The sequence below is a fragment of the Hypanus sabinus genome, chromosome 17 (assembly GCF_030144855.1).
Source record: "Hypanus sabinus isolate sHypSab1 chromosome 17, sHypSab1.hap1, whole genome shotgun sequence".
NCBI lineage: Eukaryota > Metazoa > Chordata > Chondrichthyes > Myliobatiformes > Dasyatidae > Hypanus > Hypanus sabinus.
The window spans coordinates 21,670,208-21,692,279 of record NC_082722.1 but is presented as its reverse complement, the minus strand read 5'-3'; the positions used below and the strand labels follow the sequence as shown (position 1 = coordinate 21,692,279).

Here is a 22,072-nt window from a genome sequence, read left to right as displayed (position 1 = left end):
TCCTGCCCCACCAAACTCATTTCTGCATACCTTGACACTGTTTTATCCCTCCTTGTTCAATCCCTTCCCACCTATGTTCGTGACACTTCTCACACTTTGAATTTTTTCAATGATTTTAAGTTTCCTGGCCCCCACCGCCTTATTTTCACCATGGACGTCCAGTCCCTATATACCTCCATTCCCCCATCCGGATGGTCTCAAAGCTCTTCGCTTCTTTTTGGATTTCAGACCTAACCAATTCCCTTCTACCACCACTCTCCTCCGTCTAGCAGAATTAGTTCTTACTCTCAATAATTTTTCCTTTGGCTTGTCCCACTTCCTTCAAACTAAAGGTGTGGCATGGGCACCCATATGGGTCCCAGTTATGCCTGCCTTTTTGTTGGCTTTGTGGAACAGTCCATGTTCCAAGCTTATACGGGTATCCGTGCCCCTCTTTTCCTTCGCTACATCGACGACTGCGTTGGCGCTGCCTCTTGCACGCATGCTGAGCTCGTTGACTTCATTAACTTTGTCTCCAACTTTCACCCTGCCCTCAAATTTACCTGGTCCATTTCCGACACCTCCCTCCCCTTTCTTGATCTTTCTCTCTCCATCTCTGGAGATGGCCTATCTACTGATGTCTACTACAAGCCTACAGACTCTCACAACTACCTGGACTATTCCTCTTCCCACCCTGTTTCTTGCAAAAATGCCATCCCCTTCTCACAATTCCTCTGCTTCCACCACATCTGCTCTCAGGATGAGGCTTTTCATTCCAGGACGAAGGAGATGTCTTCCTTTTTTAAACAAAGGGGCTTCCCTTCTTCCACCATCAATTCTGCTCTCAAACGCATCTCTCCCATTTCCCGCACATCTGCCCTCACCCCATCCACCCACCACCCCACTCTGGATAGGGTTCCCCTTGTCCTCACCTACCACCCCACCAGCCTCTGGATCCAACATATAATTCTCCGTAACTTCCGCCAAAATGAATCCAAACTCAGGTTGGAGGAACAACACCTTATATACCGGCTGGGTAGCCTCCAACCTGATGGCATGAACATTGACTTCTCTAACTTCTGTTAATGCCCCTCCTCCCCTACTTACCCCATCCCTAACATATTTCGTTGTTTGCCTGTTCTCCATCTCCCTCTGGTGCTTCCCCCGCACTTTCTTTCTCCAGAGGCCTCCCGTCCCATGATCCTTTCCCTTCTCCAGCTCTGTGTCACTTTCACCAATCACCTTTCCAGCTCTTAGCTTCATCCCACCCCCTCCAGTCTTCTCCTATCATTTCGCATTTCCCCCTCCCCCCACTACTTTCAAATCTCTTACTGTCTTTCCTTTCGGTTAGTCCTGACAAAGGGTCTCGGCCCGAAACGTCGACAGCGCTTCTCCCTATAGATGTTGCCTGGCCTGCTGTGTTCCACCAGCATTTTGTGTGTGTTGCTCCGAGATACACAATTATTTCTGCTCAGTGTTCTTGCTACGTTATTCCCAGCTGATTGCTAATGGTTTCTTGTTTTGTTTAGAACCTGTTGAAGAACAGAATGAAAACTTCAACCTTGTCGGTGAGTCATCTGAACGGTGGCACCTTCAGTGGTGGGAACTATTTCCCTGTTGGCTGCACTGATGCCACCTGGGGCCGAGGTGCTAGGGATCTGGAGAATGCCCCGTTTAAGTGTGAAGAAGATGGTAGTGGAGGTGCAAGTGATGGCCTGCCATGGATCCTTGCCACATGGGGTTGTGGTGTGGCCAGAGGTGGCGTCTTTGGACTCGAACTGTTGAGTCTGAATCCCCTCGTTCTCCTGACTGGCTTCCAGGAAGGGTAGGAGTGACCGGAGTTACTGCAGGTTTCCTCAGTAGGTGCTGAGAAAGCTATTCACAGTGAAGTTGCTTCTGTCACCGGTGAGTCTTGTGCCCTGTTACTGGAGGATTGGTGGAGCCACAAGGTGAACCTTGACCTTTAAATTCTGAAAATAGCCTCCCTCAGAAGAAAAACTCAGCTAATGAGCTGCTCTTTGGCCCCTCTCGGTTGTACCCTGTCAGCAAGGGGGACCATGAAAACTCCTGAAATTCAGCTGCCCAGAAATCTTTGACTATGCTACATATGGGGCCTGATGATCACAAGCTATGATCCAAACTCAGGAGACACAATTCCACTGCACACTGCAGCTGTGTCTGTTCATCTCCCCCTTTTCAAACTTCCTCACTCTGACAACTCTCCTCACTCCTGCTGTTATCAGACTCTTGAATGAACTTGTTGTATGATAAGGTAGACTGGTGGCCTCACAATCTGCCTCTATTTATTTTACTTTGTTCTGCATTGTATTGCTTTACCTTTGTCTAGTTTAATGCACTGTGTAATGATCTGATCTGTGTGAAGAGTATTTAAGCTTTTCAGGGTATCTGGGTACACGTGACAATAATAAACCAATTCCCATACCCACGTGGCCTCCAAAAGGCTTCTGCCTGGACTGGATGAGCAGGAAGCCATTCAAACCTCAACTCTTTCAGTGGACACCCAAGCTGCAGTCATTGACAGAGTATTCACCCTCTGGTCGTGTTGTCACTAAGGAGAGCAGATGGGGAGGTTCGGGAGAGTACATCCAGTGGTAAGACCCAAAAGGGGACTGGGCATACAGTTCTAGGTAGAAGGAACGAGCAGCGGGGCTAATTAGAGATTCAGCGTGTAGGAGGAGGGAAAATGGACTGGATAGGTTTCTCAGCTTTGCATCAGGTCCCTGTAACAAACTGCTATGACAGATGGGCTGAAAGGCCTGTTGCCATAACCTGACTATTCTGTGATGATGAGACTTACCACCCAGTAAAATGGGATCCACTCCTGATCTGTTCTTTCTGTGTCTTCAGAGCCCGTTCCGGAATCCGTCTGGAATGAAGGCGTACCTGGTGAGTCTGTTGTCCATCTTCTCCAGCCTGGATTCCAATCCCATGACATGGGGCAGAGGTGACATCAGAAGGGAAAAGATGAAATATGAAAGCAAGCTAGCAAATAATATCAAAGTGAATAGTAAAAGCTTTTTCAAGTATGTAAGAATTAAAAGAGAAATGAGAATGGATAGAGGACCACTAGAAGATGAGGCAGGAGAAATAATAATGGGGGAAAAGGAAGTGGCAGATGAATTAAATGAGCATTTTGCATCAGTCTTCACTGTGGAAGACACGAGCAGTGTGCCAGATGTTGAAGGGTGTGAGGGAAGAGAAGTGAGTGCAGTTACTATTACAAAGGAGCAGGTGCTCAAAAAGCTGAACGACCTAAAGGTGTATAAGACTCTTGAAGCAGGTGAACTGCACCCTGAGGTCCTGAAAGAGGTAACATTAGCGATTGCGGTGGCATTTCAGAAATCTTTCAGAAATCATTGGACATTGCCAGAGGACTGGAAAATTGCAAATGTTACTCCGTTCTTTAAGAAAGGAGGAAGGCGCAACAGAAAGGAAATGATAGACCAGTTAGCCTGACCTCAGTGGCTGGGAAGATGTTGGAGTCAATTGTTAAGGATGAGGTGATGGAGTACTTGGTGACACAGGACAAGATAGTACAAAGTCAGTGTGGTTTCCTTCAGGGAAAATCCTGCCTGATGAACCTGTTGAATTCTTTGAGGAGATTACAAGTAGGATGGATAAAGGGGATGCGGAGGATGTTGTAATTTTGGACTTTCAGAAGGCCTTTGACAAGATGCCACACATGAGGCTGTTAAGAGCCCATGGTATTACAGGAAAGTTACTAAGATGGTTAGAGCATTGGCTGATTGGAAGACGGCAGCAAGTGGGAATAAAAGGATCCTTTTCTGGTTGGCTGCCAGTGACTGGTGGTGTCCTGCAAGGATCAGTGTTGGGACCACTTCTTTTTATGCTGTATATCAATGATTTAGATGATGGAATTGATGGCTTTGTTGCCAAAATACATGGTCATGCACCATTTATTAGAAATAAATTAGAAATGTACTGACTATTTCCTAAACGGGGAGGAAAATCCAGCAATCTGAGATACAGAGGGACTTGGGAGTCCTTGTGCAGAACACTGTAAAGGTTAACTTGGAGGTTGAGTCAGTGGTGAGGAAGGCAAATGCCATGTTCGCATTCATTTTAAAAGGTCTAGAATAGCAGAGCAGCGATGTGATGCTGAGGCTTTATAAGGCAGTGGTGAGGCCTCACCTTGAGTACATGGGCAGTTTTGGGCTCCTCATCCTGGAAGAGATGTGCTGGAATTGGAGAGGGCCCAGAGGAGGTTCACAGGGATGATCCCAGGAATGAAATGGTTATCATACGAGGAATGTTTGAGGGCTCTGGGTCTGAGGAGAAACAGATCAAGGAGGCGAGGAGGGTGTGGGGGAAAGAGATCGAGGAGGAGAGGAGGGTGTGGGGAAAGTGATGGAGGAGGAGAGGAGGGTGTGGGGAACTAATTGAGGGAGAGAGGAGGGTGTGGGGGAACAGATCGAGGATGAGAGGAGGGTGTGGGGAACAGATTGAGGAGGAGAGGAGGGTGTGAGGGAACAGATTGAGGAGAGGAGGGTGTGGGGAAAACGATGGAGGAGGAGAGGAGGATGTAAAGGAGATGGAGGAGGAGAGGCGGGTGTGGGGAACAGATCGAGGGGGAGAGGAGGGTTTGGGGATCAGATCGAGGAAAGGAGGGTGTGGGGAACGTGAGGAGAGTGGAGGGGTTTGAGACTGGGGGCTGTGGAAGTGAGGTGGTTGGAGAGGAGGAATGTAGAGATAGAGAATGGAGATCATTGGGAAGAGGAGAGAAGGTGAGGATTTGAGGGCTGATGATGGGGAGGGGTTGGGATGTGTTGGAGAGGCAGCAGTGTACATTACAATGTTCATTTCTCTGTCTCTGCAGAAATATCACGGGATGCCAGCCAGGATAAAGTTGTGAAGTGTGAGTACTTGTGGCATTTGGGATGTTAAAACCATCGGCAGCAGGACCCCTCCCATTGTGTCTGTCCATCATACCCCTCATCCATCGTGTCGGTCTGTTATACCCCTCCCCCTTGTCTGTCAGGACCTCTCCCCCGTCGTGTCCATCTGTCATTCCCCTCCCCCGTGTCTGTCCATCAGGATCCCTCCCCGTCGTGTCCATCAGGACCCCTCCCATTGCGTCTGTCCATCATACCCCTCATCCATCCTGTCCATCTGTCTTACCCCACCCCTGTCGTGTCCGTCTGTCATACCCCTCCCCCATGCCTGTCCATCTGGACCCTTCCCCCGTGCCTGTCCATCAGGATCCCTCCCCTGTCGTGTCCATCCGGACCCCTCCCCCACCACGTCCATCCGGACTCCTCCCCCACCACGTCCATCCATCAGAACCCTTCCCCGTCGTGTCCGTCCGTCCAGGAGGTGCGCCGAAGCAGTGGGATAGGAGAGGATCACTGCCTTGTTATTGGCTCAGAACCGGCTCTGTTCAAATGGGCCCCTTCTGACCCTTTCTATGGCCTGTTGAAAGTATGGCCGCTCTCTAGCTTCTGGCAGACTGTGCCTCAGCAGCAAGTCAGAGATCATTCAACTCCAGGACCTCCAGGGTGACCCTGATGGCATTTCACCAAAACCGGGAATTATGGAACAACATTGCTAGAAACACTCAGCAGGCCAGGCAGTGTCTGGTGGGAGAACCGAGCCAATATCTGAGGCCAGTGACTCTTCACTGGAACTAGTCCAGCCATCAGAATTGATATCTTGAAGGAGATGGGGCATTTGTGTTTACTTGGGAGATGGGCGCAGAGTCTATACAAATGAGGCAAACCAGCAGCAAGGTCGCTGTCTTGCAGCAAATCCAGGGCCTGACAAGGTGTTTCCTAGGACCCTGTGGGAGGCTAATGCGGGAATTGCAGGAGCCCTAGCAAAGATGTTTAAAACTTTCTTAGCCACGGGTGAGGAACTGGAGGGCTGGAGGATAGCCAGTGTTGTTCTGTTGTTTAAGAAAAGCTCTAAGCATAAACCAGGAAATCATCACTGGTGAACCAAACATCAGTAGTGGGAAAATGTTCTAGGGGACTGGATATATGAGTATTTGAATAGTCAACATAGCCTTGTGCATGGTAGGTTGTGTCTAACCTATCTCAGAGGGTTTTTTTGAGGAAGTTACCAGGAAAGCAGGATGTTGTCCATGTGGCCTTTAATTATTTGGATGAAAATGTGGTAAACTGGGGGATCAGCAAATTTGTGGATGACCCCAGATTGGGGGTGAAGTGTACAGCAAGGAAGGCTGTCAAGGCTTGCAGAGGGAAAATTCTACCTGACAAACCTACTGCAATTTTTTTTGAGGAAGTTATAAGCAGGGTAGACAAAGGAGATGTAGTAGATGTGGTGTACTTGGATTTTCAGAAGGCATTTGACAAGGTGCTGCACAGGAGGCTGCTTAGCAAGATAAGCGCCCATGGGATTACAGGGGAGTTACTAGCATGGGTGGAGCATTGGCTGATCAGCAGAAAACAGAGAGTGGGAATAAAGGGATCCTATTCTGGCTGGCTGCTGGTTACCAGTGGACTTTCACAGGGATCAGTGTTGGGACTGCTGTTTTTAACAATGCATGTCAATGATTTCGACGATGGGATTAATAGATTTGTGGCTAAATTTGCCGATGATACAAAAATAGGTGGAGGAGTGAGTAGTGTTGAGGAAACAGAGAGCCTGCAGAAAGACTTAGATAGTTTAGGGGAATGGGCAAAGAAGTGGCAAATGAAAGACAATGTTAGAAAGTGTATGGTCATGCTCTTTGGTGGAAGAAATAACCGGGCTATTATTTAGATGGGGAGAAAATTCAAAATGCAGAGATGCAAAGGGACTTGGGAGTCCTTGTGCAGGATACCCTAAAGGTTAACCTCCAGGTTGAATCGGTAGTAAAGGCGAATGCAGTGTTGGCATTCATTTCTAGAGGTATAGAACGTAAGTGCAGGGTTGTGATGTTGAAGCTCTATAAGGCATTCATGAGACCACACTTGGAGTATTGTGTGCATTTTTGGGCTCGTTATTTTAAAAAGGATATACTGACATTGGAGAGGGTTCAGAGAAGATTCTTGAATGTTTCCAGGAATGAAAGGGTTACTGTATGAGGAACGTCTGGCAGCTCTTGGGCTGCATTCCCTGGAGTTCAGGAGAATGAGGGGTGATCTCATAGAAACATCCCAAATGTTAAAAGGCCTGAACAGATTAGATATGGCAAAATTATTTCCCATGGTAGGGAAGTCTAGGACAAGAGGGCATGACTTCAGGATTGAAGGACGTCCATTTAGAACTGAGATGCAGAGAAATTACTTTAGTCAGAGGGTGATAAATCTGTGGAATTTGTTGCCATGAGGGCTGTGGAGGCCAAGTCATTGGGTGTGTTTAAGGGAGAGATAGTTAGGTTCTTGATTAGCCAGGACATCAAAGGGTATGGGGAGAAGGCAGGGGAGTGGGGATGACTGGAAGAATTGGATCAGCTCTTGATTGATTGGCGGAGCAGACTTGATGGGCCAAAAGCCTAGTTCTGCTCCTATATGTTATGGTGTTATATGGACAAGCTGCAAAAATGGCAGATGGAACATAATGCAGACAAGTGTGAGGTGTTGCAGTTTGGGAGGACAAACCAGGGTAGGTCATACACAGTGAATGGTAGGGCACTGAGGAGTGTGGTAGAACAGAGGGACCTGGGAATACAGGTCCATAATTCCTTGAAAGTGGCATCACTGGTAGATGGAGTCATAAAGAAAGCTTTTAGCAGAAGTCAAAGTGTTGAGTACAGGACTTTGGGATGTTATGTTGAAGTTGTATAAGATGTTGGTGAGGTCTCATTTGGAGTATTGTGTGCAGTTTTGGTCTCCTACCTACAGGAAATATGTAAATAAGTTTGAAAGAGTACAGAGAAAATTTACAAGGATATTACCAGGACTTGAGGACCTGAGTTATAGGGAAAGTCTGAATAGGTTTGGACTTTACTTCCTAGAGCATAGAGGATTGAGCAGAGATTTAATAGAGCTATACAAAATTATGAGGGGTATAGACAAGGTAAATGCATGCAGGCTTTTTCCACTGACATTCAGTGAGGTTAGAACTAGAGGTCATAGGTTAAGGGTGAAAGGTGAAAAGTTTTAGGGGACTGCTCGAGACAGTCAGAGTGTGGAATGAGCTACCAGCAGAAGTGATGGATGCGGGTTCAATTTCAATTTTTAAGAGAAATTAGATAGGTACATGGATGGGAGAATTATGAAGGTTCGGGTGCAGGTCGATAAGAATAGGCTGTTTAATGGTTCAGCACAAACTAGATAGGCCAAAGGGCTTGTTTCTGTGCTGTACTGTTCTATAACTCTACAGGTAAACAGAAGCACAAAAGATTCTGCTGATGATGGAAATTTGGAGCTGCATACACAATATGATGGGGGAACTCAGTTGGTCAGACAGCCTCTGTGAGGCGGAATAAACAGTTGATGCTTCGGGCTGAGACATTGACTCTTATTCCTTCCCTTGATGCTCGCTGAGTTCTCCAGCATCTTGTGCAAGTTGACTGTGCAAGAGTTTCACCTGACCTGCCCTGTTGAGAAAAGGTGCTGAAAATGTATTGGAGTGCTTTATTTCTGGTCTTTGTATCTGATTGCAGCTCCTTCATCGGTGGTTACCATAGAAGAATGTATGGAATTGGCTGAACAAGTCAATGTCAAGTGGAAAGAACTTGCCAGACGCTTGAGCCTGACCAATGGGGAGATTGACACCATCGACTATGATCACCATGGCTCAACTGAGAAACCCTATCAGGTGCTCTGCAAGTGGAGACAGATTCAGGGGCAGAAAGCAAAACGAGCAGAGTTAGATAAAGTCCTGAGAAATATTAGGATAGAGTATCTATGGAAGGAATGAGCCCTGGTGCATTATTTCACTGCCTGGATTCCCTTATTAAATCCCAAACTGTGGAATACCCTTCCTGTTCATCGGTTAAAGACTTGATCTACTTTGTGCAAATAGACGTGAACATAGTAGGCGTTGGAAATAAAACAGTCTCCATAATTAGGAAAGGTAGGCCATCTGCAACAGACAGGATTTCCTAGTGACCAATCATTTTAGTTACACTCTCCAATCCCATCCCACGATGCAGTCACTTGAGTTGGAGGAGCAACTCCTCATATTCCATCTGGGTAGCCTTCAACCTGATGGCATGAACATCAATTTCTCTAACTTCCAGTAAATTCTCCCTCCTCTCTTTCCCTTCCCTTTCCATTCCTCATTCTAGCTCATCCCCTCACCTCCTTATAACCTCTGTCTGGTGTCCTTCCTCCTTCCCTTTCTCCCATGGTCCACTGTCCTCTCCTATCTTCTTCAGCCCTTTACCTTTTCCACCTATAACATGCCAGCTTCTCACTTCATCTCCACCCACCCACATTCCCCCTCACCTGGCTTCACCCACCACCTGCCAACTTGTGCTCCTTATCCTCCCCCCCACCTTCTTCCCCCTTCCTTTCCAATCCTGGTGAAGGGTCTTGGCCTGAAATATCAACTGTTTATTCTTCTGCATAGGTGCTGTCTGAGAGTGTGAATGGGAGACTAGTCATCTGAGGAAGGCCGTGTTCAGTTTTGTCCCGATTTGCTGGCGGTAAACGTTTGTAAGCTGACATACAAAGCCACGTGTTGGGCTTGGTCACCTGTATACACTTTACACTTCTCTGGGTCACGAGATCGGGGATTCAGGCAGATGCCATGATGGCTGCACTAACTGTTTTTTGGTGAGAAGTCGACTCACCTTTTAAGCAACCTCGGTGAATTCCCTGGTACCACTCTCGGCAGGATGTGACCTGACCAAAATACGGTGATAACCACGTTGGATTGGCCAGCGTTCTTCCTTCAGACACCAGCCCCATGCATCCACTCCGGCCTTGGTGGCACTTGGCACATTAGCTGGCGGAGTGGCGCTCCCGCGTTCAGTGGGCAGGCTGTTGTTCAGCAGCTTCCGAGAGGTATTGAATCAGACCCAACCATTGTGCCTATGTCAGTTCTGCCATCCCGGGAACTGTGTCACTGACCGACCCTTCGTATTCCCCCACTCGTTTACTTTACTCCGCTGTTTCGCTGGGTTTATTCCTGGTGAGGTATCCTGCGGCCTTTGCCACATAACGTACAAAAGGGATCCAAGGCTGCCAGAAACAGAACTCGTACGTGTAGCGTCCTCAGTGTGCATCCAATAAACTGCTCCAGAGGATGATATTTCCCAGTGACACCGTTAGGAATGTCAGTGTGCATCCAATAAACTGCTCCAGAGGATGATATTTCCCAGTGACACCGTTAGGAATGTCAGAGAACTGCGTCTCTGTCAGGAACCCAGCTATACTAATCCACCTAGTCCATAACTAGTAGGCCTTAGATTTCTTCATTAATCACAGGTACTGTGAAATGCACCATTTAAAAGGAGCCAGGGTCTTTTCCATCTGCCACTGGTTGCTGATTTGGAGGAACAACACTAAGTGGAATGCTCTTTCAAAATGTTGGCACAGGTTCAATGAACCGAGTTACTCATTCTGTGTAATTACAGAAAGTTATTTCGAATGTACAATCGATAGTGACTAAGGGCTCATGCGCTAGAATTTCTATGCCTTTCTAAAGAAGTGTCGTGCCAGACTGCAGAGACTTTGTCACATTGTGCAAGTGTTTATAGAGTATACTGGACCTGGCCAAGCTCATCATTAATGGGTCTACATGGCAGGCAGTCAAAGGTTCTGCCTGAGCTGATTGCTTGCCTCTCTTCTAGGGTTACATCCAAGCCTGTGTGCACCCACAGAAGGAATACATTGTGTTCACGAGTTCAATGAGAGATTTCTGGGACAGTGGCCACCTCAGAGGCTTGATAGTGATAATTTGAAATTGTAAATGGTGCTTCTCGATACAGCTATTGTACTGCAATCATCTTGTAATTTCTGAATAAACCGCCTTTGGAAAAGAAGATATAAATTTGTTGAACATACTGCCAGTTCTGCATTTGGTTTCATCAAAGGGGTTGCATAAAAACTCAGGAGTGCAAAAGATTCAGAGCAGTTGATGTACCTAGAGAGAGTTAGAGTTCTGCACTGCATCACATTTCCCGATCCCTTCCCTCACCAGCTTTCCCTGGGACTCACCTGGATTAACCATTTAAGAACTTTATCTCATAATATTTTGAAAGGAAGCAGTTAATCTTTTCAATAGTATCTGAACCTTTTCACTTAATAGAGACCTTGCAAGCATTTATAGTTCCCTTTAGGGAATACAATCTAATTCCATTTTTAGAGAAGAGTAGCAGTTAGTGTATTACAGAGCCAGTGACCTGGATTCAATTCTGCCAGGGTCTGTAAGGAGTTCGAACATTCTCTCCGTGACTGCATGGCTTTCCTCTGGGTGCTCCAGTTTCCACCCATATTCCAAAGGTGTTGGGTTAGTAGATTTATTGTTCACAAGGCAATAATTGAATGCTGTGATCTCACTGGGCCGGAAGAGCTCGTTATGGTGCTGTGTCTCTAAATAAAATGAAATTTATAATATTGTAAACTTCTGTTCAAAATAAAATCTCCTGCAATTTTTTCAATCCCTTCCTGAAAATTAATTCTTGGACATTGTACTGCCTATCTTGGTCTCATGGCTACCTGGAGGAGAAGAATTTCAAGTTGTATAGTTCAATAATAAATGCACCTTCGAAACTTTGAACCTTTAAAGTAGCGTTGGTATCTGGGCTTTGCATGTGTCAAGGCCAAGACCATCAACTAAATGGTTGTACACAGAATCTGATTCCGCCCCACATGGCCTGTTAGCTTATTGCATTGGTCTTATGCTATCAGGCTAAAATGTCTATCATGCTCAAATGCACAGGTCCTAAGCAGCATTTTCTGCGATCAGAGGCATACTCCCTCTTTTGCTCATGAGTTATGTGAACTATTTGTTACCCAGAGGCCCAGATTTATTTAGTTTATTTGAAAACTAAAGGTTTTGAATCTGCCCACATTGCCAGACTATTTTCCAAGCCTCTTAGGCTTCTACTTTCAAATCTTCTCAAGAGTGTTGATTTTCCAGTTTTAACACTTTTAATCCACTGAATACTTAGGCATCACAAATGTTGTATTTTCTGCTTATAATTTCTTATAAGTAGAAAATTTTCCATCACAAGCCTTTCCTGTAATCAATCAGTTAGTTCTCTGTTCAATATTAAACGTACATTCTCTGTCACAATTTGTGATGTCAATTACTTACTTTTGTGGCACCTAGTGAAGTTCCCCATCATATAATATGCACCAGGAACTTAAACTCTATAGTCACCCATTGTCCACGTGCATCAAGGACCAAGTTGAGTCCAGGAATAGTGCCCGGTTCAGTTTCTAATATGCCAGCCTGCTATCGATTATATTTCTTCTTGTCTATCATTAGGATAGGGCAATTGATTCTGCAGTAGTGCCTAATGGAGATCTCCAGGATTGACCCAAGTAGTGTCTGTGGAGTGGACAAGAGGGGTGCTGTCACTTTGCTGCAGGTTATATCCACATCTAAACACCTTAGCCTTCTGCAGGAATCTATCCCTCTTCACCTCTGTGTTGACAAGTAGGTTCCCCAGTTAGATCAGTGTTTTTGTCTAAAAATAAATATACAAAATCTCTGTGCATTTAGCCATTTTCCAACTGAAACCTGGCAATAGCATTCACCTACATCCCATTCTGTTACTTGCGTTACCTGCAATCACAAACACCCTACACACTCACTCTCAGAGGGAACAGGAGCATCTGTTTGATGGGTAACCTGAGGTCAGCATCTTCAATGCAATTCCATCTCTGACGAGATCTACAGAAACTCACCGTGAAACTCACTTCAGAATCCTGGCCCTTCCTCATTCCGGCCCTTCACTATAAGATTGCTGTTGCCACCTGTGGCTCAGCAGGTAGTGTACTACTTCACAGTTCCACCTACCCAGGCTCAGCCCTGTCCTGCAGTGCTGTCTGTGTGGAATCCGCACGATCTTCCAGTGTCTGCAGGAGTTTCCGCAGGATACTCCCATTTGTTCCCACATCCCAAAGAAGAGTACGTCAGTAGGTTAACTCGTCACCGGAAATTGCCCTACGGGAGCCGAGTGGGAAAGGAATCTGGGTGGAGTTGGTAGGTATGTATGGGAGGCACGACACACTGAAATAACTGGGGAAATAGGATTTATGGGATTGTTCAAAGAGCTGGCAAATACAGAATGGGCCAAGTGGCCTCCTTCCATATAGTGAGAAAATACAGTTTATGTCATATCCTGGGGTCCATATTTGTAACCCAAAACCCTGCAGAAATGTTATTATATACATTTTATTTAAATTGCGGAAAGAAGCTGCCATACACAAAATGAAATAAATTGCAATGTTTACACATTCTCTCCATTGGAATCACAGTCACAAGGATCAAACTCATTCCCTTTACAAACCATCAGATCAGACTCAGTTCCACTCTGAGTAACATTCTAATGTTTATGTATATGTCAATCAGTCTTAACACCAAAAGAAATTTTCCTCCAGTCACAGCAAAGTGGGTCACGGCAATGACGTCCATTCACAGTCACTCATTACCAGGCAATGTGGCACAGCAAGAAACAACAATGTGTTAGTGGCCAAATCAGAGGTGTTGTTTGAGCAATGAATATTGGTCAGAATCCAGGGATACCTGTCCTCTTCTGTGAGAGTATGGTGGGCTCCTTTATTCTGACCTGGAGGGGCTGCTTGGGCCTCAGTTTCCCCTTTCCATCCACAACAGCTGCAACCCCCCCCATCCCCCATCCCTGGACACTGTGGGACTGGGCCCTGTGTAACAGGCACCTCATCCATGTAATGTTCCAGGGGGAATGTGACTGGTGTTGATCCATTCATTGTGAGAGATGGTGTTGTTTTGCTCTACCATGAATATAGATATGACATATCCTGATTGTATTCACAGCACAGGTTATGTATGAATTCTATATACAAAGTGCAATGTTTAGGTGAAAACTCTGAATTAGCTGCCGCCTCAGATCAGCACTCTCTGGTAACTATTACCGCACTGGAAATTCCCGGGCAGCAGTGAGCAAGTCCCAGGAATACTGGGACAGGATTCTGAGTCCTAGGGTAGTGGGGCAGCCATGAAGTTATCTTAGGGTAATTGGGTGGGAGTGAGAATTAAGGGAGTAGCAGGGTCCTGTGGCTTCTTTGAAAAGGCACAGGAGTAACATCTGAGCTATAATCCATGCAATGCTGAGGAACGGTCTAGTCTGACATCGAGGCAGAAATGAGGGAGGGTCCAGTCACCCACTGCTATCATATATCTCCTGATCTTTCATCTTTCCTACTGAGTAAGGTTGAGTTACCCTTTCTGCCACTCACCAGGGTGGGGGTGTCAAACTCTGTTCTACCATCCAATTTGTATCACATTGTCCTGTTTAATTTTTCCGAGTTGCCAATGGAAGGGTTGATGATGAAACCGTGAAAAGACCATTGCATAAATGTTAGTCACCAAAGATGAATTGTATTACCCAACATACATTGGTTCTTCAGCAAAGCACATCACCAAATGTCCAAACAAGGCCAGAGAAAGGTACCACATCTAAAGGTACCTCACCTGAATCAACCGTTATTCTGCACATGCTCAGTTCTGAACTCTTTTGGTTGGCCTGAAGCAGGTTACGAAAAGAATTAAATCAATATTACAGCACATTGTATGTGGAATGATTACGATAAATAAACATAGACATCATTACAACATAGAATTAGATACAAAATGACCATGTAAAATCTCAATGCCCTGTATAAATATATGCAACTGTCACTAGGAAGTCATTCATAATAAAACATGAACAAATATATTTAAGATGTATTTCTTGTGAAGTTGATCAAATAAGACAGGATATATCATTGTGAAATAAGGTAACTGCTATGCTGTAGCATAATCCAATGTTAATTTTGCAGAACATTGGTGCAACTGTCTGATTCCACTGTCTTCGTGGTGGAAAGCTCAAAGAGGTGGTTGGTGAGGACAAACCACAATGGCGATGGCCTGTTTGTGAATGACAAAGAATTCAACCTATCAGGAGGTTGTCGAAAATGATACAAAACTTAAACCAGATATTCCGACAAATGAGGGAACATTTGGGAATTACAGTAGTATGTGATTTTGGTCATAACATGTAACAAACTAAACACTGCAATCATTGCTTTTAGCCATAAATGATCATTTAAGTGTAAAATTGGAAGTGGCATTTGAAACCCAATTCAGTATTACTTACTATCTGGTCACTTCTAAATCAGTTATACCTTTCAAACATATTGAGCAATTTGATTCCTCAGACTTTGACTACTGTCTAAACTTACACACCAAATGGTATTGACTTTGATAGTCCCATTGTAGCTCAGCAATTGGATACCTGAATAACTTTTTAGTTCAATCAATTTTAATTAACCTTTTTATCCTCCACCCAAGTGTAAAATATAAGTCACCCATACAAAGATAATTCAAAGATATTAGTTCTGATTTTTTAGGGCAAATTGAAATAACAAATTCTGCTCTTAATTAAAGTATATAATCAGCAGGGTCTTTTCCAGCAAATCCAGTTTCATTTCCGTGCCTTCTTTACTTATCTGATGTATAATTTGTAGTTTGCTCTTTGGATGGTAGTTTTATAGTGCAGTACCACAAGAATATAAAAAACCCTGCAAAAGATTCAAGAAGAAAATGGCATTGAGATTTTAAACATTATTTAGTAATTGTCTGCAGCTACAATTAGATAATATATTTGTTTTGGAATGGATAAAAATATGAGACATATCAAATATACCCTCTGGGTATCCTACAAGGGTTCCCAACCTGATGTCCATAGAGTCCACAGTTAATGGTAAGGCTCCATGGCATTAAAAGATTGGGAACCCCTGCTAATGTATAATAAAAATGTTGCAATTAATTCCCATTATTATTCAAATAAATAATTGAAAAAAAAGTTAATAAAATTGCACAAGCGCTAGAAGATTTGTTACCAACGTATAGCCACTAACTTATATTTGTCACAACATACCTGGTAAATCGCTCACTAACCTTGCAAGGAGTTTAAGATGCAGAACAGGTACGTTCGAACCAAGTACATTGGTCCATGTGAAAAAAATGGCAAAGCCCACGTGATGCCCAGCAAATAACTGAGGCTGAGGACTGTCCACAGATCCTTCCACACAGATCTGGACACAGAACCGAATCCTTTTCTCATCTGAGCTAGCTTGACACAGACGGTGATTAGCATTGTCAGGTTCAAAAGCCATATCATGCCGAAAAAACCACAGTTTGTAACATAATGGACTATATTATTTCTTATCCAGCACCTGTGTGAAAATATATAAACAGTGAAGTATTCAATATGCAGATTTGGGTTGGAATTAATTTTCTATTGTATCCAGTGTTCTGATCCACTGCCTAACCAGCTCCAACACACTGGACTAATGTTTTAACATCACGAGGTCTCTGAACACAGAACACAGACCAGCACAGAAACAGACCCTTTGTTCCACAATGTCTGTGCCAGCCCTGATGTCAAATTAGATTAATCCCATCTCACTGCATGTGGAATATATCCATCTACTCCTTGCCTGATCACGTGCCTGTCTAAATGTCTCCAAAATCTTATCTACTTCCATCACCTCCCATGGCAGTAAGTTCCAAGTGCCTTCTACACCCTGTGTCTAAAGTCTTACCTGGTTAATATGCATTAAATTTTATGCCACCCCACCCCTCACCCCATACACACACCCACCATAAATCTATGCCCTCTAGTTTTAAACATTTCTGCCCCAAGAAAAATATTCTGATATTTATCCTGTTTATATTTTGCATACTTTTATATCATCCTATCAGGTTGCCTCTCAGCCTCTGATGCTCCAGAGAAAATAATCTAAGTTTGTCCAACCTTCTCCTTGTATCTAATACTCTGTAATCCACGAAACAGCCATATGAACTTGTTTGCACCCTCCCCAAAGTCTCCTCATCCTTCCTGTAATGCAGCAACCAGAACCACCTATCATACTCCAAATGAGGCCTAATCTTCTGCGACATGACTTCCCAATATTTTTTAAGCTCCATGCCCTGACCAGTCATTGCAAAGTGACATCTAGTCCAAAAATGCACCTCTTTACAAGTAAAGCTTTAACTTAATCCTTTGCAGATCCACCATTTGTGATAGGGGGTAGGGAGAGAAGAAAATTTGTTCATTGCAGTGAGTTAATGAAAAATTGATAAAGAACCTCCTGAGATAACATGCTACATGCTGTTTCATGTTTAAGTCACTGTAACCATTCATCTTTGTTGATGGAAAGGAAATGGCAAAAATTGTATGATGTTTCTAAAGCTAATACTGAGTTGCTAATGTATAACTTGTTGCTATTTCACACAGCTCTTTCATTGTAACAACTCCATTATTTCTCTGCCCATCCTGCTCTCCCCAGTACCTTTTCCCAACAGACATCAGTGGTCTACAGGTAAGGGAGAAATACAAAGAGAGATAGGAGTCCTTGTTCATCAGTCACTGAAGGTGAATGAGCAAGTGCAGCAGGCAGTGAAGAAGGCTAATGGAGTATTGGCCTTTATTACAAAGGGAATTGAGTACAAGAGCAAGGAAATCCTCTTGCATTTGTACAGAGCCCTGGTGAGACCACACCTGGAGTATCGTGTAGAGTTTTGGTCTCCAGGGTTAAGGAAGGACATCCTGGCTGTAGAGGAAGTGCAGCGTAGATTCACGAGGTTAATTCCTGGGATGTCTGGACTGTCTTACGCAGAGAGGTTAGAGAGACTGGGCTTGTACATGCTGGAATTAAGGAGATTGAGAGGGGATCTGATTGAAACATATAAGATTATTAAGGGATTGGACAAGATAGAGGCAGGAAATATGTTCCAGATGCTGGGAGAGTCCAGTACCAGAGGGCATGGTTTGAGAAAAGGGGGTAGGTCATTTAGGAGTTAAGGAAAAACTTCTTCTCCCAGAGAGTTGTGGGGGTCTGGAATGCACTGCCTCGGAAGGTAGTGGAGGCCAATTCTCTGGATGCTTTCAAGAAGGAGCTAGATAGGTATCTTATGGATAGGGGAATCAAGGGATATGGGGACAAGGCAGGAACCTGGTATTGATAGTAGCTGATCAGCCATGATCTCAAAATGGCGGTGCAGGCTCGAAGGGCTGAATGGTCTACTTCTGCACCTATTGCCTATTGTCTATTTACTGGCCTACTGGTCACCCTCCAGTGGCTCTCCATGATAAAAAGTGCCAGTGGAATGTTTCATTGTTGGGTACAACATAGCTAATCTGAACCTGTTTCCTGACAGATTTCACAGGGTGGTAACCTGGTCACCATCTAATGCCCAATGTCAGCTGACTCAGAACCTCGGAGTGCTCTTGCCTGTGTGACTCTACCTATACACATCTAGTTCAGCTGAAATTCTCATCACAGACTGAGCAATGGAGATAAATATCAACATTATTTCATAGTTAACCAGACCTACATGGAAACAGAGCTGTTATTGTCCTGCATTTTGATTTGAAATTGTCCATAATTGTCCTTGTCCACTGCAATGCACAAAGACACCACCACAGCAGGGATGCCTGTCAATAGAAGAAAATGACACGTATTCATCACATAATCAATGTTTATCACAGATAAATATAGAATCATAGAAAAGTACAGCACAGAAACAGGACCTTTGGCCCATCTAGGCTGTTCTGAACCATTTAAATTGCCTAATCCCATCAACCTGCACCTGGACCATAGCCTTCCATACCCCTCCACACTCCTGTCATCCAAACTTCTCTTAAACATTGAAATCAAGCTTGCATTCATCACTTCCACTGGCAGCTCATTCCACACTCTCATGACCTTCTGAGTGAAGAAGTTTCCCTTCATGTTCCCTTAAACATTTTAACTTTCACCCTTAACACGTGACTTCTAGTTGTAGTCTCACTCAACCTCAGTGGAAAAGCCTACTTGCATTTACCCTATCTATACCCCTCAACATTTTGTATGCCTCTATCAAATTTCCCCGCAATCTTCTACTTTTCAAGGAATAAAGTCCTAACCTATTCAATCTTTCCTTATAACTCAAATCCTCCAAGTATCCCTGTGGCACACCCCTAGTCACAGGCCTCCAGTCAGAGAGGCAACCCTCTACTACTACTCTCTGGCTTCTGCCACAAAGCCAATTCCTCTTGCAATTCTTATACTCCATAAGTACTTCATTTGTTCTTACCTGCCTATACCTACTATGTACTTCTTTTTCTTAACCAGGGCCTCAATTTTTCTTGAAATCAAAGGTCCCAACGCCTGTTATATTTACCTTTTATTTTAACAGGCAAATACAAGATTTGTGCTCTAAAAAATTTCACTTTTGAAGGCCTCCCATTTACCAATTACACCTTTGCCAGAAAGCAGCCTGTCCCAATCCACACTGGCCAGATCATTGCTGATACCACCAAAACTGGTCTTTCACCAATTTAGAATCTTAACCCATGGACCAGATCTATCTTTTTCCATCTTTACTTTGAAATTAATGCTCCCCTACACAAACTTCTGTCACCTGTATATATATGTCTAGGGGAAACGGAGATCCAGCCACTCACCAACCCACCTCCCGTTCGCCCAGGTGCTGTGAGAATCGAGTTTATGCCTCACGCCCGCCAACAGTATCAAACCCACAACAAATACCATTATGAAATACACTTTAAAGAGTTTACTAAAATTAAAAGAGTATTAGGCAATACAATATATATATATATATATATATAAGGAAAAAAACAAAAGGTGCCAACTTATCAAAGTTCAGTCTGTTTAGTGCACTCGTTGGAGCTCAATCAACGAACCAACGACCCATCCGACCGCCACACCGTCGCACCTGGGGCCACCCCGGTGGTCTTACAAGCAGTCCAGCGCACGTCCACCTTCCTCGGCGTCTTCCTCCCGACTCCCCTTACACCAAAAACCCCTCCCCAAAGTTCCCAGCCTCACAAGACACAATAACATTCCCCATTGATTAACAAAAGAATACAATTACCATATCAGCCATTCTAAAGCGAAACAACGGCGAGAGAAACACTTATCTGACAAAGAAGCATTCCTACTAGTAACAAACCAAAGAAGCCATTTTGAGTAACATACATAGGACATTGTACAGTTGTTTGAATTTCAAACACCTGGAGACACAGTAATCAATAACGAAAGGTGGTGACGGCCGTGTCTGATCAGGTTACCCACCTGAATGCTCATGGTTTGACAACCAAGAGGCACTTGGTATTTCAGAAGGGGATTTGTAGATTGAATGCAGGAACTTTTAATCAGCACTGATTAAAAGATAGATTATTAATTAAAATTTTGATTTCTTCAATACTGACAGAAGCACAATTGGTTTCATAAGGATGTTTTGTCTTCATGCCAGTGTGATATTAGCTGGGAACATTGCTCAGCTGATCAGAGACATACCCAGTGAGATTCACAGGTGGCCCAGGAGCACGTCTCACCACCCTTCCCATCGAATCTTACACTGCCACAGGTCATATGGGAAAAGTTACCTGGGTTCCTGCACCAAGTATACCATACACTACAAAAGAGGCAAGTTCCTGCTGTGTCTGGGGCTCATTGGTTTACCTCTGCCTTGCCAGGATCTTTCCACCTTTTTGTGAAAGAGATTGTGCAATTCCTAGGTTAGAAACTTTATGTCTGGGAAGAGGACAGAGAGTCTGAAAAATCCCTTCAGTTCTATCTCTGTGATAATGGGAATCTGCACCAGATAGATGGCTATCCATTCAACGTCTTTGTAGGAAGGGCACATTGGGAAAAATTGTAACAAACATGGCAGAAGTTAGAGAAAATCTATGGGTGAGGGTAAGTGAGAGAGGTACAGAAAGAGAGAGCAACAGTGGGTGGACAGCGATAGGAGATAATAAAGCTACTAGAATATAAAATAAAAACTGCAATTACAGTAAGTAGAAGGCAGCATAAAACAAAGGATAAAACTTCTGGAAAAGGATGGAGAGTGCCTGAAATGCATAATCCGTGTTGCAGAAGTGCTTTAACTATTTGGCATGGGAATGAAATAAAAACTCAAGCAAATTAGTCTCAGAATCTCAGGAGGGAGCGAAAACCTTTGCCATGTGTGGAAAGCTGCTGAGACCCGGAGCCCAGGGCAAGTGCATGGATGTTCAATTTGATCTGCCAATGTTCCATGCGTAAAGCAGAGACATCAAAAAACAAAATATATGAGATGATACTTACCCCAACCCATCAAAGCCAATTTTGGTATGTAGTGTTTGACATAGGTGTTGAACACTTTGATCAGCATCAGGTAGAGATGAAGTCCTTCAATTGCCATCCATGTGAAAGTGCACAGTAATGAATAGTGAAGGAGCACAGCCATCGTCTTACAGAGACCATCAATCATCAGCTTACTGATCCACTCATTGGCCAGGAAATTCATATTCAGTAGAAAGCAAGCAATGCAGAGGTTAATGTGGATCTGGGTGGTGTGATCACCTTTATTCTTCCTAAAACAAAGAGACAACCAGATACCAACATTGTGAACTAGTCATACTTCAAGAACCTTTCTGATTCTACAGAGATAATATCACATGGAAACAGACAATTCAGCTTTACACAGCCATTTTAGTCATTTTCAAAGGGCTTGGTGACTGTCAGAACAAGAGGGAAGTTACTGTGGGAACGGTGGTGGAATGGAGAACCAGGATTCAGAACTGTGTTTACAGAAGGGACAGTCTGAATTCCAGGTAGAAAACATCTCTCAGCATTGGCTCTAAATGTTCCCTTTCTGCCATTCTTCCCTTCTCCTTCTCCTCCCCTGCTTCTCCCCCGTTCCTCCTCTCCCTCCCTTGCTCCCTCTGCTCCTGTTCCCCAGCCCTTTGAGACTCTGAATTGAGAGGCTGAGCTGCATTCTGTAGAGTGCAGTGACCACGAGCCACTGTGGTGCCGAGCTCCTCCGGAGAGTTTCACACACTGAAACACTTCATCAGCGAGCCTGGAGCCATCACCAAGGCTTTTCTTGTGCTTGTGTGGGATCCACACTGGAATCAGCAGCCAGGTGGTAAAGAAATCGATCACCCCTTTGGTTTAACAGTGACTCAGGC

General features: G+C 44.3%; 2 protein-coding genes across 5 annotated transcripts in view; one reads left to right on the top strand and one right to left on the bottom strand.

Annotated features, from left to right (window-relative positions):
* LOC132406729 (receptor-interacting serine/threonine-protein kinase 1-like) overlaps nucleotides 1–11,522 on the top strand; it is a 286,607-nt gene extending 275,085 nt beyond the window's left edge. For 2 of the 3 annotated variants that reach the window (XM_059992642.1, XM_059992643.1), the window contains exons 8-11: nucleotides 1,509–1,547; nucleotides 2,848–2,886; nucleotides 4,838–4,876; nucleotides 8,570–11,522. In XM_059992642.1, coding sequence (XP_059848625.1) covers nucleotides 1,509–1,547; nucleotides 2,848–2,886; nucleotides 4,838–4,876; nucleotides 8,570–8,826 — 374 coding nt within the window. In that variant the 3' untranslated portion in view covers nucleotides 8,827–11,522. The remainder of the gene's footprint in view (nucleotides 1–1,508; nucleotides 1,548–2,847; nucleotides 2,887–4,837; nucleotides 4,877–8,569) is intronic. The other variant, XM_059992644.1, reaches the window with a different exon arrangement.
* A 4,015-nt stretch (nucleotides 11,523–15,537) lies between these two features.
* On the bottom strand, nucleotides 15,538–21,295 carry LOC132407151 (adhesion G-protein coupled receptor G2-like). Of its 2 annotated transcripts, XM_059993450.1 has the most exons (4): nucleotides 21,207–21,295; nucleotides 18,448–18,547; nucleotides 16,006–16,283; nucleotides 15,538–15,626 (listed from the first exon to the last, which is right to left on the bottom strand). In XM_059993450.1, exons 1-4 carry the CDS (start codon nucleotides 21,271–21,273, stop codon nucleotides 15,547–15,549), a joined length of 525 nt encoding a protein of 174 aa, XP_059849433.1. In that variant the 5' UTR covers nucleotides 21,274–21,295; the 3' UTR covers nucleotides 15,538–15,546. The 2 variants fall into 2 exon arrangements, with proteins under 2 accessions (XP_059849433.1, XP_059849432.1); XM_059993449.1 differs by lacking the exon at nucleotides 21,207–21,295 and having other exon boundaries at nucleotides 18,448–18,741.
* Nucleotides 21,296–22,072: the final 777 nt, after the last annotated feature.